General features: G+C 35.7%; 1 protein-coding gene across 2 annotated transcripts in view; it reads left to right on the top strand.

Moving 5' to 3' along the window:
* The window catches only part of ARL13B (ADP ribosylation factor like GTPase 13B), a 51,061-nt gene extending 33,287 nt beyond the window's left edge, over nucleotides 1-17,774 (top strand). The window contains exons 5-11 of one of the 2 annotated variants that reach the window (XM_059817820.1): nucleotides 1,767-1,872; nucleotides 6,088-6,290; nucleotides 8,673-8,769; nucleotides 9,955-10,186; nucleotides 10,661-10,792; nucleotides 11,235-11,303; nucleotides 16,240-17,774. In XM_059817820.1, coding sequence (XP_059673803.1) covers nucleotides 1,767-1,872; nucleotides 6,088-6,290; nucleotides 8,673-8,769; nucleotides 9,955-10,186; nucleotides 10,661-10,792; nucleotides 11,235-11,303; nucleotides 16,240-16,316 — 916 coding nt within the window. In that variant the 3' untranslated portion in view covers nucleotides 16,317-17,774. Of the gene's footprint in view, nucleotides 1-1,766; nucleotides 1,873-6,087; nucleotides 6,291-8,672; nucleotides 8,770-9,954; nucleotides 10,187-10,660; nucleotides 10,793-11,234; nucleotides 11,304-12,965; nucleotides 13,002-16,239 lie in introns of those variants that run through there. The other variant, XM_059817827.1, reaches the window with a different exon arrangement.
* Nucleotides 17,775-19,278: the final 1,504 nt, after the last annotated feature.

Raw genomic sequence — 19,278 nt, 5'->3', positions numbered from 1 at the left:
TCTTTTCATAGTTCCTAGAGTTTTACCATACTAGCTTTTAATTAAAAGCAGGTTATGGGAGAGGAAAGACTATATATCCTATTGTCACGAAGAGTTTTTACGAAAGATGGGAACAACTCTTTTTTGCCTTGGCCTCTTTTGTGAAGTTTTGTTTATTCCTTATAGAACTCTCGGACCCTCAAGAAACATGAATGTTTACCTATGCGTTTCTTTTTGTCATTCTTGTTTGTCTGTTTAAAATATGTATTTTGGATTTCTATCTAAATGTCTCCATTTGTTATTAAAATTTGCTTGTAAGTGAACTCAGAAAATCATTGACCAACATGACTGCAAGTTTACTTTTTAAAGTTTCTTCTTAGAGAATACATCTGCTTGGCTAACACATTCCTAAATACTTAGATAAACTTACCTTGTTAATCCATCCTACTTTCTTGGATGTTGACCAATTTAAACCCATTTTAATCAAGAAATTGAGGTCTCAAGGATAGTCAAGTCCTGTGAGTTTCATGAAAATTATTACTTGGATAGCTGAGAGAAATCCCCATAAGGGAAAAGATTTTGCCTTTCTGTGAGAGGTGGCTCCATACAGTTTTTGGCAGTTACCCTTGCTTTTTCTTCCATGTAGTTTGTGATGTATGTTTTAGGGCTTTAGATGGGAAGCTTTCCCAGTTTCATTTCATATATAGAGGAGTTTTCAGTGAAACTTTAAAAAATTAGTCTTGATAAAAGGAAGTAACTTTCATTTCTGTGGTTAGAACATGGTATCACCAGGAGTTTGCTGAGGTGAATAACTGAAGCGTTTGGGATGTTTATAATTCTGGACAGCCCTCTTATCTTTGTAGTAGTTATCGATAACAGCGTTGAAAGGAACATAACAGCCTCTGCTTCAGTGTGTATGCTCATATTGAAGTGTGAAATTATGAATAATATTTCTTTGGGTGGTAAATCAGATCTGGTTTGTGCCTTTTAAAAAACACACGTTATTGACTGTAGTGTTGGATGCAGTTACAGAGTACATGGAAGACATCTGATCAAGAACAACACTCTCCCAAAAACTTAGTATGTTTATCTTCTGGAGTCCACTTTGCTACCATATCTCTAAGAAATAAGACAATGACAGCACTTAATCTTAGAGAATACTAATTTTGTAAACTATGTGTTTCATACACTTTTTTTTTTTGCTTCCCTCTATTTAATAATAAAGTATGCTTTTTAGAGCCATTCATGCAAATTACTCTCTCCAAGCTTTAAGTTTTACTTATGAAGAGCAGGTTCAAAAAATTACATAATAAATTGTTCGGCATCAGAGAGAAATTCTGGATAGTGGGCAGACCCGAGATGATCGTGAAGCAGTGTTATGTGGGGAAATGTGCATGGTTTGGGAAGTTGCAAAGTTCTGAACTTTGATCCATAGACTCCAATAGATTGTACTGTGTAGCTTTAGATGTAGAATGGTACGTCTACATGGTCTTTTACATCCATCTTCTTAGCTGTAAAATATAATGGCTTTGTCTATTAATAATTATTAAATAATTACTAAGCAACTTAGTAATTATTTAATGTTAGTATCTGCTGTAAATAGTGCATGTACTAACATGTTTATTAAGTAGAAAGAACAATTAAGAATTAAAGCTGAAGCAAGGCATTTTCTCTTTACTTTCTCCTTCCCCTTCTTCTTCCTTCTTTTGTCAAAAAATTAGCTTTTGGAGATCTGAGAATCTTTCTCGTGTCAGGGTGCTAAGTGTTTCTTTTGATCTTTTCTTTAGTCTGGCAAATAAGCAGGACAGAGAAGGAGCTCTGTCAGAAGCAGATGTAATCGAGTCCTTATCTCTGGAAAAGCTTGTCAATGAACACAAGTGTCTATGTCAAATTGTAAGTATATTTTAAGATACTTCATTTTCTAATATATATGTAAAGCTTGCAATACAGTAGGAGATTGTGCCGCATAGCGTAAAACTGAAACTAAAACCCTGCAATCCCTACAAAGATACAGTACATATATCTGTTCTGCAAGCAATTCTACTGTTCATCTTGATGTTCCGCTTCTGGCTTTATTGAAGAAATCTTTGTAAGAAGGATCCTCAAAGTGTACCTGCTGGTCTGTTCTGAAACCATGTAAAAATACTTAGTTACTGATGTGGTTTAAAACTTGTTTAATTGGACAGCAAGTTTAGTATTCTACCTTTCTAAAAAGAAGCAGAAAATGGAATTTGCCTATGTTGACATTCAGGAAGGATCACTCTTCGGATATGATGTTTGTCTCATTTCTGTTCATAGCTAAAACCATCATTTATTCTGAGTCACCATCTGGCAAACAGTGAGAACTTAATCTAACTTCTAGGGCATCTAATTCCCAGCACAGTAGTCACCAAAGAGCACTGTTAGAGCTAGTTGCTAGTTAATATTTGTCCTAAAATAACTACATTTCAGATGTAGTATTCACAGTCATGTTAAAAAAAAAAAAAAAAAAAAACACATAAAAAAGAGGGGGGAGCCAAAACCAGAAATCTGTGTGAAAGCTACTTAATATTGGTCAATATTTCAGATAATTTATCTGAATCAGTAGTCCCTGAAGTTTTCTTTAAGCCTTTGTTTTAATCAACCAGTTTGTTAGTTAACTATTTGTGGGCTTTACTGTTATATTCTTTTTCTAATTGCAATAAGAAACATTTCAAAAGATAATGAGAGTTATGCTGTTATTAAGCAAAATTAGAAGGCAATTTTGCAAAACCATTCCAGCTGGTATTTGGGTTTTAAAATTTAAAAAGTACTTTTAATTCCTTAGAGAGAGTTGCAAAATTTGTAGGGTAGTACATATTGCTATTTTCTCTAGAAAGTTGAGTTATAGCAGGGCATAGCGATGTTCATTATGTCATGACTCTGAGTGCTTTTCTTCAGTCAGTGGACTTTGCACTATATATATGTAGCAATGAATGCAAGTTCGTTTTTTTTCTAAGGGACTTCTATGACAAAAATACTTTCTTGCAGAGCATTATCAATATAAAAGACCTGAAAGATTCTAGTGTATTTTTCCAATACTTTAGAATTACTTAATTTATGACACGTTCCAGTAAAATGCTGTTCTTGTTCTTCATTTATATCTTGGATGTAATCAACAAAGAAGCTAGATCACATACTCAAAGCCATTTTAGCTGCAAGCAGCTGAGAATCTTACATACTTAGATGGGCAGCTTCTTTATTAGGCTCATTAAAGGTAAACATGGTCTTAAAGTTTTTCAATATGATGACTCATGGGGTGAGTTTAAACAGGGGCCTTGTGAAACAAGATTTAAATAAAATTAGGCAAGGACCAAAAAACCTTTTCCTTGTTCTTATTCTTTTAATTAGTTTTCTTCTGGATCTTTAAATTTCCCCACAAAATATTAAAGCAAATGGAAGGAGTCATTTATCTCGCTGTCACACAGTGTCAGTGAGAATGACCTTCCTCTTTTTCTTTTTTAATACGACTGTATATTATGTATTTCTAAATTTCAGTATTTTATAGCTGAACTACAGCAACAATAATCTTGGTGCAAACTGAGAAGAAAATTGCCCCAGTGCTGTCTATTGTTTTACCTTAGTTTTCTCAGAGAAACAAGGTATGATTGTCTATACATCTTCTCCCTGATTAAGTTCTGTTAGAGAGTATTGTAGTGTTCCAAAGTGAACAACACTCATATTTGAACCTTAATTTAGGCAAAGTAGGAATGTATTGAAATGCAAACTAGGTTTGCACTCTGGGGGGACATAACAGGTCAGAATTATTTTTTTTCAGTTGTAAGTCATACTTACCATATCTGAATATGGTGCTGTTTAAATGCTTATCAAATGAAGAGATAACGCAGAGAATTTTTTAGGTGTTGATATTGTTAGTCTTTTTTAATCTTCCTTCATTCATGAACACAAATCCTGAACACAATCAGTGTGAAATACCATTTCTTCATGTCAAATACATAGCTGGAGCCATTCAATTATTATTCAGAAAACAGTTTAAAAGACCCATACAGTGCTCCAAAACATTCTGGAAAATAGTTCTGAAGAGATCTTGAGAGGTCATCTAGCCCCTTTCCATGTTCTAAGCTAGAATCACGCTGTATCTCTTTTGTTCCAATTAAAGCCCATTATACTTGTCCTCCTGACAATGAACACAAAAAGCAATTTTTTCTTTTCCTATCTGCAGTTAATCTTATGTTTTTGAAGGCTATTATCGTATCTCCTTGAAGCTTTTTCATCTCAAGAGAACCACTACTGTTCCTTCAACGTTTTCTTACCAGATGTGTTTTCATAACCAATTTTGTCTGATTTTTCTCACTTTGCTCCTCTTGATTCCTTCCAGTCAATCCACTTCCTTGAACTGTTGCATCCAAGCTAGGTAAAGTGTTCCAAACTAATTTAGCAATGGGTTTTGCACCCACCTTCCAACAATAGATTGGCCTAGAACATGTTTCTCTTGCTTGCTGATGAGAATATCATGACAAAAGTTTTAGTCCAATCAGGATGCATAATACTTTGCTTCACCCCATCCACAATATCTGCAATATCTGCAGAGGGATCTGGACAGGCTGGATCGATGGGCTGAGGCCAACCGGATGAAGTTCAATAAGGCCAAGTGCCGGGTTCTACACTTCGGCCACAACAACCCCAGGCAACGCTACAGGCTTGGGGATGAGTGGCTGGAAAGTTCCCCTGCAGAAAAGGACCTGGGGGTGTTGATCGACACCCGGCTGAATATGAGCCAGCAGTGTGCCCAGGTGGCCAAGAAGGCCAACGGCATCCTGGCTTGCATCAGAAATGGTGTGGCCAGCAGGAGCAGGGAGGTGATCATGCCTCTGTACTCGGCTCTGGTGAGGCCGCACCTCGAATACTGTGTTCAGTTTTGGGCCCCTCACTACAAGAAGGACATTGAGGTGCTGGAGCGTGTCCAGAGAAGGGCGACGAAGCTGGTGAGGGGTCTGGAACACAAGTCTTATGAGGAGCGGCTGAGGGAGCTGGGGTTGTTTAGCCTGGAGAAGAGGAGGCTGAGGGGAGACCTTATCGCTCTCTACAACTACCTGAAAGGGGGTTGCAGAGAGGTGGGTGTTGGTCTCTTCTCCCAAGTGACTAGTGACAGGACTAGAGGAAATGGCCTCAAGTTGCGACAGGGGAGGTTCAGGCTAGACATTAGGAAAAAGTTCTTCACTGAGAGAGTGGTGAAACACTGGAATAGGCTGCCCAGGGAGGTGGTAGAGTCACCCTCCCTGGAGGTATTCAAGGAACGTGTGGATGTGGCATTGTGGGATGTAGCTTGATGGACATGGTGCTGTGTGGTGTTGGGTGGGTTGTGGCTTGTTATTGTTGTTGTGTGGCGTGGGTTTTGTGGTTGTGTGTTTTCCCCCCCCCCCCCCCCCCCCCCCCCAGGTTGGACTCGATGATCTTACAGGTCTTTTCCAACCGTACTGATTCTGTGATTCTGTGATTCTGTTCTGATCTAAAAAATTGAATTGGCTTGGCAGTTTTTCTGACAAATTCGCACTGGATTCATTTATCCCCTGGATGCTTATGAATAAGTCGAACATGTCATTCATCAACTGAAGCTAAGCTGGTTCTCTTGCATCTCTTTTTTTCCATTTTACTAGATAAATATAACATGGACTATTTATAAACCAGCAGCAAAACAAAACATACATATTTGGGGTTGATAAATTATATTTCTATATAGATGCATAGATATGGATGTTTATAGAAACAGGTGTGTAAATATACATATATACACATAGCAGGTGTATATGTAACAGCTGTGTGTATACGTAGCAGGTGTATATATATGTCTAGAGATAGACATGCAAGCATGTTTTTCTGTGCAGTGTTCTAGTATTTTTGAAATGGGTCTGGAAAGAATGGAATTTGGTAGAACTAATGTGATTTGTATCTTGGCAAAAAAAGCACCTAAATTTATAGAATACCTAAATGCAAATGTATTTCCCATACTTCTCAGTGTTTTGCAAGCTTCACAGTAAACAGTAATTGTTTGGCTGATTACTTGTTTTCAGTCAAGGAATGTGATCTGAACTGCAAATAATTTTCCCCTCCTTCTCCTTATATTTACAGGAACCTTGCTCAGCTATCATGGGCTGTGGGAAAAAAATTGATAAATCAATAAAAAAGGGTTTATATTGGCTTCTACATATCATAGCAAAAGATTTTGATGCCTTAAATGAGCGCATCCAAAGAGACACTACCGAACAAAAAGCATATGAAGAACAAAAGAAACTAGAACGAGCTGAGCGAGTGAGAAGGATACGAGAAGAAAGGTATTCTCTCTGTAATTTCTCCTACCTCCTCTTACTCCCTTTCTCTAAGATACTTGATTCATTCCTGTACATACCTTTTATGGGAACCAAGCTATCAAGGATTTAAAGCTTACAAGCCAAGAGTCTCCATATTAAACTACAGACCTGAATGCTGGAGACTTTCTTTAAGACCTAAAAGTTTTTGCCTGGTTCATCCCCTTTATTTTATTCGTTGTATGCTGGAAACGTACCATGAATGAGACTTGCAAGGTAGCTGTGGAATAAATTTGGCCTTGCTAATATAACTTCACAAGTGGCTAACCTAAAAAATAAATCCTGTCATTTAATCTTAAGTTACCTTCAACTGTGTTCTAAAAATAAACTTTTATTAACTTAAGTTAGACTTTGTAACCTATATGTGAATAGCAAAGACTAGATGTGAAACTATTCAACACTATGCTTAATAAACGTCAGGATATTCAGCAGGTGAGGCATGGAGAGAGTTAAGATGATACAGGGAGGAGGAGCAGGACAAGTGATCTATTACTTCCCTTCAAAGCCCTTTGTGGTTATCAGCTGCCCACCATGGTTCCTATTAGAGACTGATGTGAATCATTTTACTGGGGCATTCTTAAAAAATTTGCTGAGCACCCCTGGCCCCCCCATCTGCCTTTTATATGCAGAGATTTGCGAGTCTCAGTTACTGTGAGAAGTAACTGTGAAGCTACTGTGTAGTGTCTTGCCTTGTACTCTTGCTGTTTTGGTTTACTTTAGCAAGTAAATTACTTAAGCACATTTTAAACACCTGGAATTTGACATGGTCTTCATACATATTTCACAAACTTATACAAAAATTCATATGCTGTTAGTCTACCAAATGTCTCTGCATAGACAAAACCCTCTGACCATGTTGGACTGTGTTGGGTTTATGCCATGTTGAGACGTGTAGTGAGGAAGACTGACTTTGAAACATGCCTCAAAGAGATTGTCTGATGATAGGGGCATTTTCCATAGATTCTGTTCCTGCTCAGTGATCTTGATAGCATTTGTTCACTGGAAGAATTGGTTGGGTCTGAATTGGATTAAAGGCTTAGAAGTTTTGCTAAACTTCTTGTGTCTTAGAGGAAAGCTAACTGGTAACTTCTGCTAGTTTTACCTGTAGCTCAGGGCTTGTCTCAGATATAAGGGATGGCATTAACTCTCATTTTGCTGTTTTGCATCAAATCAATTTCTTACTGTAAGAAACAGGTTAATCTTGATTCAAGTGTAATTCTGTTTCATTCTGTGTTTTAATAATTCCCCAGACTGCTTTTTGTTCAGATTTGCTTCCCTAAATGTTTTCTCAAAGTGCATTTCTTCCACAAAATATTAGTAGCAATTGTCTTGTTCCAAATGGAAAACCAGAGAGAGGTAGTGCCAGTAAGTTTTAACATAGCACTGGCCGTTCCTTCCAAGCAGTATGGTTTCATAGGTAGATTGGTGACCTCCTTTTCATTCCCATCTGTGCCTCTGAGCAACGGGGTTACTTCCTCTCTTAGTACTTGCAACTGTAAAGTAGGTGTAACAGCGACTTCCTATGTGCAAGTACCATCAGATCAACTGATGAAAAGTATTTGATGAGCATATACTTTATTAATGATATATTATTTCAGAGAGATCTGGTACATAAAAAATAACTAGTGCTAGTGCAACAACAGTATACTGAGCATTATGTGTCTTTCTGAACTTTTCTGAGTCTAGTTGAAGCAAGTACGATTCCCTAACTGTTACTACATAAACTGAACAGTCTGACACCAGTTCTCCTTTATGTATATTAAGAAGAATCTAGAATTACGAGAAATGGAGGTTTATTAAAAATAGAAGAATAGGTTTTAGATAGTCTGGTTTCCCACCATATAGATTTTTTTTTAAAAAAACTATTGAATACGTTGAAACAATTGTTATAAAAGATTACCAGTGTGAAAATGTCAGCATGAAAATTTCAGCATACTGTTGAACAATCAAAACCTTCCAGTTACAGATCTATCCTGTCACATATCCTGTCCTCAGAAACTGTTTCTACTTCCTGAAGTGCTGATTGAACATTCAGGCACATAGCAGCATGTGTTTCTACCTCTGCCATAGCATATACTTGTGCTTTATTGATGTTATACTGTCATTGTGATTTCTGTAGAATGTTTTTCAAAATACAGAAGCATATTGTAAAAATCAGCTGGCATAAATTGGACTATGAGTTAGATGACCTCATAAGTGTTCCTATTATGTAAAATTTATGTATTGGCTTCTTCATAATTCTTTGTTCATCCCCCCTCTTTCCCTTCCCTTCCCTCCCCCCCAAAAAAAACCCCAAAACAAACCCCAAAAACTCTAAACAACAACATAAACCCAACAACAACAACAAAGGGAAAGAGAAGAAGGAAGAAGTGTACCTGATGAGGAAGACCCTGAGCCTGGGAACTCTGAAAACCCCTTCCAGCCTATATCTGCTGTAATCTCTGAGGTATGAGAATATGTGGAAATCTGGATCGTTTTAGACCTACCACTAACAAATGTCTGAGAGGTAATGAGAAAAGTAGTTCATTTAAAAGAATTGTTCTAAGTATTTTTTATTTCTTTTTTTTTAAATCCTGGCAGTCTTGTTTTGTGTGCATTGAATCAATGCTTTCATGTTAAGAAAATCCCTTATTATTGATTCGGGGACAAAAAGTTTTGTAGACACAGTAAAATCAAGGTATTGTGAACCGATGACTGATCACATTTCCTCATTAAACTATTGGATATTCAGGAGTGGAAAATATTCAAGATCTATTCGTTTCTTGTGAAGTTACTTCAATTATTTAGATTTCTGAGCATAAGATGTTTTCTGTTGAAATTTCCAAAATTTTTTGAGACAATTGAGAAGTTTTCTTAGCTTTGAAATACGAAAAGCATATTAATATATAAAGATTCCTTAACCTGTGTTTCTGAGTTAAGGTAGTTCTTATTTATTGTACTATATTTTTTTATTCAGTTGATTTGAGATAACATAATTTCAAGAAGCATGTAAACTCTCAGAGACTTTTCCAGTAAGTAACACAAACATTTTCTTCTTTCCAGGACAAAAGCAGCCATATCCATATATCTTGTAAAGTCAGCTACATGCACAATAATATGCTTTATAATAACATACAGAGTACAAAGAGAAGAGTATAGCTGCGAGTGTTGCAGAGACGGTGATTTAGTGATATAGAACCTGTGAAACAGTCTATCATTGAGTCTGTATGACACAATTGGTATTTGACCAAATCATGGTAGCACTTTCCGGATACTTAAACTCTGTGCATGTGTATTTTGTTTTAACTAAAACATTTTAAAAAAAGAAGAGGAAGAAATTAGGAGTTTTCTAACCTTTTGCTCAGGACTGTTGATATTGTTTATCTAGCTAGCTTTTTTTTTTTTTTGTCATATGACCAAAAAGAAAGCAAGAAAACAGGTTATAAACCTAACAATCACTTCTTTTGCTGTTAATCTCCCCCGAGAGGATACTGGAAATTTAATTTCTTCACCATTTGAAAATATTTTCTATGCTAGCTGTGGGACAGAAAAATATTTTAGGAATATTTTTATTTTTAAAATAACCTTCTTGTCTTAATAGTCAGTTTACAGCATCAGAAGTTGTTAAAAAAAATCTTATATTTTTTGTTAGAATGAAAAACAAATTGAAAAGGAAAAGAAGCGGCAAAGGTTGGAGACTGAAAAGGCTACGATTGTCTTGAAATCACAAATAGAGCAGGAACAAATGGATTCCCAGCACTTATCAAGTAGCAGTAGCCAAAATACAAATGATAGTAGACTAGAAACTTGCAATTCTACAACTACACAGCTTTTGCAGCATGAAGAAGAGAATGAGCAGCAAGCCTCAGAATGCCTTGACTCAGGTAAAACCGCTTCCTTTTGATGTGTCATTTAATGTTATTTTTCACATAGTTCTTCCCTCTATCTGTATTATTTTTCATGATAGCACACATCAATTTAATCTATTGAAAACATAACAATGCACCATTAGGTTATTGTATTGGAAAATCTCCTTCAAAAATGTGCATGTTTGTTGGCATGACTGATGCTGTAGCTGAAACTGGGTTCATTTTAATCATAATCGAATATGTGGTGCACTTTCAGTACCAAGCTAAGTTGAATTTCTTTATTAAAACATAGAGTTTGCATACATTTTATGCTTAGAGTTTATTTTCTATAGCAAAATGTTGTGTAAATTTTACATTTTACATAATTTTGTGTTTAAGTTTGGACTGAAAACGCTGATGTATCTCACCCCAACAACTGTATTAAAAGCTGATCTAAGAGATTCTCTGAATATAACTGTATGATATGTATGCTTTATTTCTTTGGTATAGATAACAGTAAGAAGAAAAATAAAAAACTAAAATTAAAAAGGGGCCACAGAGTAGAACCTATTAATGCAGAGGACACTGTTCCCAAAAATCCTACACCACCACATCCTACACCACCACCAGCTCTTCCACCAGGTAAGTGTACTATTGATGTCTCAATTTGTGGTTATTAATCCTTTAAAATATTCATTTGTGAATGATGAAACTGGAATGGTTTTCATAGAGATATGCTACTACACCTTACCCTCTAGGAAATCTTTGATGCAGTTTCCCACTTCATAGTATGAACTTTCAGCAGTATTGATTTGATCTGTTCCCTGGGGGAAGATGTTACTATTTTCACAAAAAAGAGTCAGAAACTTGACTATTCGCTGATGAAAAAAATACCAATATTTTTAAGGGTAAATCAGTTTGATTTTGAAGTATTTCATCATTATTCACCATATATACTATATATTACATACTTTTGGCATTTCTAAATGCATTGATTTCTCCCGAAGAGAACTGGCGTCCGTACATTTCATCAGAATCAAGTGCAGTTGTGGCGTGTTTTTTGACTGTCTTTGTTTTCCTTTAGTTGGCTGGGGAACTCCCAAACTTAACAGACTTCGAAAACTTGAGCCTCTTGGTGAAAAACATCATGCTGGTAATTGAAAAGATTTTGGGTTTTGCACTTTTTTAAAGCATCCTCCGTTGTTCATTCACTTCTACATTCATTTCGTTCTTAATCCTTTTTTAATTTCTTAATGCCAGTTTTCATTGACCAAAAGCTAACCTTTTTCCTTAGTAGAAAGCATCTTTTTGATTTTTCAAGTCTTGCTTCTTTTTTTACCAAAAAGAGTAAGTTTTCTTAGATTCCCTTATGAAGTTTAAAGTGGTGCGAGATATCAGAAGCTATTAATGATCTGAAGTTATTTGCAGAGCAGCATGCACCTAAACATTATAACATGTGATATAACAAAGAGTAACAGGACCAGTTAATTTGAGAGTCCAAACACATACTGCATTCAAAATAAAAGTTTCAAAGTATATTTCCATTGTCCATATGTAGACAGTTCAGCATTATCTGATGCAGTGGGGACAGGAGTTGGATTACCTGGATACTGGAAGAAGTCTGAGGTACTCGGCAGACAGGGTACTTCAGAAACACCTAAGCAGGACTGCAGAGATCCAGCAGGGCTTATTAATTTGGGATCCATAGTGGCTCTTCCACATCCAGGCTGGTTCTGCACTAAGCTGCCTGTTTGTTTTCACACTGATCTTATGATCTGATCTGGAAGTGCTAATTGCTTCACAATACTGAATCCAAATAGGCCCCATGTATTTCTGTAGTTCTGTGAACCATAGCCTACCTCCAGCTGAATTTGCTGTGTGTAAGCTAACTCCTTGTGTGGCTTCTCGAGATAGTCTAATATTTCTTTTATCCACTGCTACTGTTTCCATATGGCTTTTAAAGCATAGTCTGTAAGATTTTTGTCATTGATTTGGGGGTGTTTTCTTGTGAGAAGGAAAGCTAATGTCATGTGGGCACCTCTGAATTAAGTGCATTATGTTAGCAGCTCCAAATGAGGGACTGTGATGAAAAGCCCAACATAAATTGGATTGCAGAAGTAGTGAGACTTCCAACAGAAAACTAGGTTATTGGTCTGCAAGGAGAGGTGTCAGTGATAAAGCTTGGGATCTGCTGCTTTACCTGAAGAGCCAGTATCCCTTAAAGTTTACAAACTGATGGGAGAAGTAAGTTTAATAACTGGAAATGTCAAGGTGTAGTAGGCAGATTCTTGATTTCTCTGTTCAATAATGACTATTTTCTATTTTTGGAAGACCATGGAAGATTGTTTTTCATATGCTCATATTGCATCTTTTCCTCAGTTTTAGATAATAATTTCTTCATTTTTCTTACATTTTTGTTTTTCAAATTTTGAAAAGCCAAGTGGAGACATCTGGATTAATATGAGAGGAGGATAACCAAACTAAAGCAATGGGAACGCTTACACAAATTGAACAGAGAATATTAATTGAGGAACTTATAGAGAAAGGAGCTCAGTGTGGCTGTAGTGACCCTTGAACTTAACCCTGACTTGAACTGATTGTACTACTATCACGTAGTACAGCACCATGTGGACATACCTGCTGAAGTTCTGAAGCAACAGAACATGGAGCTTCTCTGCCAAAGAACCGAAAGATGCCTAAAGGGGAATTAAGATCTCTAAAAACTAGATACTTATTTTCACAGGAGCGTAATTCATGTGCATAAAATGTAATTTGCAGTCTTAATCCTAAAACTATCTTGCTCTTTTTTTTAAAGGCAAATAGAGAGAAGGCGGCAAGAAAGAAAAGCCAGATGAAGAGGTAGGGAGGGGAAGAAAAGGAAGGAGTGATACTCAATTTTTATCTGTGCCTAAGGGAGGTGTTGAATTTTGTAGCAAGAGCAGGGGTGGGGCAAAGAGGAAAAAAAAAACACTTAAGCTAGGTTGTCTACTCACAGGTGTGTAAATTAGTAACCTGAGATCTGTGTTAATTTAGTCCATTTGTAAAATAAGGATAATAATTAAAGTATTTTGGAATCTAAATATGGAAAAGATGTTGGTAGTGTAACAATCTCTTGACCAGGGGTATAACCATTGCGATCAAAGGAAACCTGGAGTGCTCAGAACGTTGCAGTTGAATTCAAGACATTGCATGCTCTTTGCTGAGATGGTTTTTTTTCAGGAATTTTGAGACGCTCACAAGATTCACACAGATACAGAAAATCCTGAGCAAGCAAGAAAACATCTATTAGGAAAGCACTATTTATAAATGAAAAAAGGTCTTCAAACACATTGTCCAGCATTGTCAAACCTTTAGTTAGGTCCTGATATCAAACAGCATCAATTACTTATTTTGCTTAAAGCACTTGTTTTTTTACTCAAACCATTTGAGAGCCATAGAATCATTTAGGTTGGAAAGGACCCTTAAGATCATTGAGTTCAACCATTAACCTAACACTACCAAGTCCATCTTGCACTGATTTTAGTTTGCCATCTGTCTTTGCCCGTTTTCTGTCACACAACAATGTTTTTCAATAAGATTTTACGTATTTTGGGGGCAGAGAACCTGCTCATTCGAGCTTTCCCAAGACCAGTGGAGCCTACCGTTGATCCACTTTTTAGAATATTCCCTGAATTGCATCTTTCTGAAAACCAACTTCTTTTTGGCTGTCCCTTCAGCAGAGAAATAAATTAATTTTGATTTTTTTTTCCCAGCTTTGCCCAAAATTCACTGTAAAGGTGTTTTTAAAAGTTTTTTTAGCCATTCAACCTTTGTGAAATAGAAAGGCCTGGTTTCCTTGTTGGTTTCATGATTAACTGATATAAATGTCGTGAAGGCACAATTTGCAGTGAAAGCTTAAAATATTTTTTTTTAAGTTCCTCTAGCTGGGACTTTAGTAAGACTCTTTTCTGTGGGTTTTTTTGGATTCTCTTGAAGTACGCTGTTTTCTATAGCAATACTGCATTCTGTTGGACAATTTGCTTTGACAAACTGTAATTGGCCAAGTGACTGAAAAGTCTTTGTATATGGGGCAAATGAGCACCTACCTTCATGTAGACCAGTGTGTATAGCTGCAATTCCAGTAGGATGCCCAGTAGATGCTTTTGTCAGGACTCCAGGTAAAATTGTTAGTGTCTCTAAGAGCAAGGAAATAAAAAAGTATTTAACAGTCTGCTTTTAAAAGTTTAAGGAGCCTTGGTTATGCATAGAGGTTATTTTCAGGACTACTCTCAAAGTCTATGTCCAAGAGTGTATCAATGAAACATTTGATAGCTCCTCAATGTAAGTCAAGAAACCCCCTTAGGCTTCAAAACAGATACCACTTTTTGTAGTGTTGATTTCTGCTAGTCCATGGAAAAACACAGGAATAGGTGTTTCTCAGTATTCCCATGCATTCTAGTACAGGTCTTTGTCAGTTAGGATAGCAGTTATTCCTTTGGTTTTGTCTTAAAAATGATTTTTTTTAAAGTGTCAGAGATACGTGCTAGACCTTGCTGCTGAAATATTAGTGTAGTGTGAGGTTGAAACAACCTCCAAAGGTTGATCTTGGAGACATAAAATCTGTCTTAATGATTTAATGCGCAAACTGAAGAATTCAAGTGCTAGTGAGCAGGCTATTTAGTATATATATAGAGCCATTTTTGTGTCATTCTTAGCGGAGAACATTATGTTGGATGTTCAGGCAGAGTTAACAGGCAGTAGAGTCAATTATATAAATCTTTAATTATACACTTGTTTTCACTAAAGACTGCAATTTTTCCAGTCATGCTAATGATTCTAGCACAACAGTACGTAATGAGTGTCTATTTATTGTCATTGGAGGATACATTTGCAAGAATGATAAACCTCTCTCATTATAGGAGGTAAAATTGCCTGCCAGTCCTAAAGTTGTTTGCCAGACCTCAAGAAACTGATTAATAAAAACATCCATTGTACACGTTTTAATTTACCCTATAATCATTTGTTGCAGTTTTTTTGCTTTTTATGTGCTGCTGTAACACTGGATTAGCTCTATTAAAATCAAAGGATTTACAACAATAATATAAAAGTGTTACTATTTTACTGATTAAATGTAAGGATAACTGAAACCTTGATCCTACAGACATGTACACATATTCTTAGAGTAATCTAACTTGCTTGCTTTTGTTAATTTTAGCTCAGGAGTGCAATTTTAACACTAGTTATTGCATAGGTAGAACAAGTAGAATATATTTTTCTTGGAAATTTACAATTTATTATGATTTATTAATTTCACGTTGGTAGGCCACCAAGGCTTTGTTGGGGAGGATGGTGTCTGTATAAACGAAATCGAGATTTGAATGCTTCAAAAAGCTGCTTTTATTCTTTCTTGATTTCTACCTGTTTACTCTTACCACCTCTCATGATATTATTTTGCTTGTGAAATGCTTTGCATGTACCAGTCTGCACGTTTTTTTTTCTTTTATATCAATTACAAATGTTTGAGAATACTTGTTATTCTCTTCTGGTGTGCTTAATGACGTTGTCTTAAACCATTTTACTACTTTAAACTCATTTATTGTCAAAAGGAAATGTTGCACTTTTATCTAAAAATTCTTAATATAGTTCTTTTAGTAAGTCAGTATGGCTTTCAAGATAGATGCCATGCATAAATGGTCCCAAAATTTTGGATGCTGCATAGCATTTCTGTCACTTAGAACTTTATTGCAATGCAGTCTTGACTACAGCAACATTCAAATTTTGAGATTTCATTTTTTTCAATTGTTATTTATATACTTTGGGTGTCTCATTTCCTATTTCTGGGGATGTTTACAGATTACCTTTGGGATTGATCTTGCAAATGCTGATGCATGTATAACAAAATGTAATTAAACCCTGTTTTGGCCAATACACCTCCAGACATTAATTAGCACTATGTCTGGAAGTTACTTGTAGGAATTAGCTCTAAACTTGTAGGCTAGCTAGCTTTCATTAAGGAAGCAAGAATTTACCTTATTTAAACAGCCTTTAAGCAAGGGAGATGGTAAATAACAGACTAATGTGTTTTTCTTCTCTGGCATTTCTTAACGCAGATTTCTACGGAAAGCCTCTGCCCCCGCTGACTATACGCCAAAGACCCAACAGTGATACCCATGATGTCATTGCTTAACTGGATTACAAATAGCATTTAAAAAACATTTTAAAAAATTGTATCAGAAACTTTTTTTGCCCTTGAAGGAAAATTTTTTAAATGACAGTCTATCAGCTTGTTGCAAAATAACTTAGTGACGATTAAACATGGAGTTCATTCTATCGTACTGAGTTGATCAGACTTCGTCATTTACTTTTCACATCACCAGCTCTTCTTCAGGATTTAGCATGAGATCAAGAAAGGTCTATGTGTCCATGGATGCTCATATGAACATGGTACTGAATATTTATTGGGTTTACTTGTGAAAATACATAGCTGTTAACCTGAAGAAAAATACCTTCAAGAACACATAATACTGGATTGTATATTATCAACAAGATCTTTCTCCAGGTGCTGCGCAGTGGTTGGTATTTTTGCAGCTAATAAATGGTTCCAAAGCATTTTGTAAGATTTATGTATGATAGAGTGAATATAGGAAGGTTATGCAACAAATACTGAGTATATTTTTCTAACTTTTTATAAAATTATTTGAACGTTAGAGTGGACATGCCTACCTACCACCAATAAAAAGATACCTAGAAATCATTAGAAGACTGATAGTCAACTGCATACAAGTAGAGTATGTTTGACTCTTGCATCTCTCTTACAGTAGCAATACTTCTTATTAGGGATTACCTTACCAGATGCATATTTTGTATTTCTGGCTATCTGAAGGGAGAGGAAGGTAGAAAGGGCAGTTTAAGATAAATGTATTTTCCACAAAATTATGCTATTTGAATTGTCTGAAAGTTTTCTTACATGTTTTCTTTGGTTCGTTAATTGAGTTTGGCATAGGTAAAAAATGCAGTTGAAAAAATAGAGCTGAGTATTGTCTACTACATCATACAAGAAAATTGCACATAGTGAAAGTTTTGCACTAATTCAGTCATCAATTCTGATGGAAAACTGAATGAACCAGTATGCATATAAGCTTGAGCACTTTATAATCTCAATAATACTAAAATACCATCTTGAAAACAAAAGAAACTCCAGATTTTTAAGGACTTACATAATATTTCCATGTAATATATTAATTTTACATTAAAAAGTCACGCACAAGTGATACATAAACAACAAGGGTTATAGTTGGATATATTTCTACTTAAATGTTCTGTATATGCTGTTCTTCCTCTTACATTGGAGACAACCACTGGTATATTGCGTATAGGTATGTCATTATGCCACTTATTTACAGCAAGGATGAAACCCCCATTCAAAGGTTTTTTGAAGAAGCATTACTTGATGATTTTCTATTGTGCTCTCAGTCTTCCATAACATGTTATTACCAAAAGATTTTAGTGGATGTTAAAGCAATGCAATGTATATATTCAGCATTTTGACGTTAGAAGTCTTTACCATATACCCCTTACAACAATGAGTTACACAAATAAACATCTACCATATTAATTGAATTAACTAAGATTTTTAAAGAGTATGTTTGAGCAGGGAGGGGGTGGGGGGTGTTGAAAATCAGTCTTATGAATCACAGAATCACTAAGGTTGGAAAAGACCTGTAAGATCAGCTAGTCCAACCATCAGCTAACACCACCATGCCCATTAAACCATGTCCCACAATGCCTCGTCCACACGTTCCTTGAACACCTCCAGGGATGGTGACTCCACCACTTCCCTGGGCAGCGTATTCCAGTGTTTCACCACTCTCCCAGTAAAGAAATTTTTCCTAATATCCATTCTGAACCTCCCCTGGCACGACTTGAGGCCATTTTCTCTTGTTCTGTCAAGAATATTAAGTTTCGAATGGGTGGAGAGGAATATTCCAAGTTTGCTAGTTTAGTGGAAGGATGAAACAATTTGTACGTGACTGTCAGCATGAGAATACTTTTGTTGTATTCTAATAGTGTAACATGGTTCAGTTTGATTATTCTCAGGATTTAGTCATTTTCACTTCAAACAAACACAATATTAAGGGGGGGGAGGTGTGCATAAAAGTTTATTTGTGCCATCTCAATCTTACTCTTGAGCTATGTTACCATTTAAATTATTTGGCTTAAAGGCTCTAAATTTGCAGGCTTATGTTTTACAGCTTCAGTTTCTAGGAATGTATTACCCTTTTATTTTAACACTAATCTAAAATAAATTAATGGAAGTCTTTAGTAAAAATAAATCTAAATACTGCTGTGGAAACAAAATTTGAGAAACTGACATGGAAGATGTTGATACTTATATGTGAAATGTGTGTTGTGCGTGTTGTGTGTGTGGACACATGTATCAGTTTTGTTTCTGCTTTTAAAATAAGTTTTACCAATATGTGACCAAAGTTCTAAAAAATGTTTCATACAGTTTTGTTTCTTAATATGATCTGTAATTATTTACTACAGTAGTTTTTTCAGTAATTTATACTACATTGACTTTGTATTTGCTCAAGATGACATTTATGTATAGAATAAAACTAATGCACAGTATCAACATGTTTCCCATATTATCATAAATGTAGAATTTTTTGGAAGCAAGTACAGCCATAAATGTTTAATGGCTGCAAGTCTCATTTACATTGCTGAAATGTACAAAATAGAGACCTTATTGACAGAATCTTTGCATATTTTTACAACTGCAATGTGACCAAATTTAGAATATATTGATAGATTGGCACTAAGTTTTATATATATGTATACATATAAAGTGCTTTGATAGCGGACTTAATTTTTGAGAGGTAATAAGTTGCACAGTTGTAAGCCGAGAGGTAATAATTATTGCACAGATTAGAAGATTTTGTCGGGATCTGATGCTTTCCATGGTCAGTAACATCACTTTCAAAATAGTGCATTCAGCTAAGAGTATTCGTACTTAAATACAGGAGTGGTAAGTACACAGAAGTATGCTACATAAGCGGAACATTTTGCATTATCTATGTGCAACATCTTAAATACATTTCAGACAACGTATTTTAAAGGTAAGTTAAATGTATCTTCTAAGATAAGGA

This window comes from Gavia stellata, chromosome 1, assembly GCF_030936135.1.
Source record: "Gavia stellata isolate bGavSte3 chromosome 1, bGavSte3.hap2, whole genome shotgun sequence".
Classification (NCBI taxonomy): Eukaryota; Metazoa; Chordata; class Aves; order Gaviiformes; family Gaviidae; genus Gavia; species Gavia stellata.
Note: the sequence above shows the minus strand (reverse complement) of the source record. Positions and strands in the feature narration are given on the sequence as shown.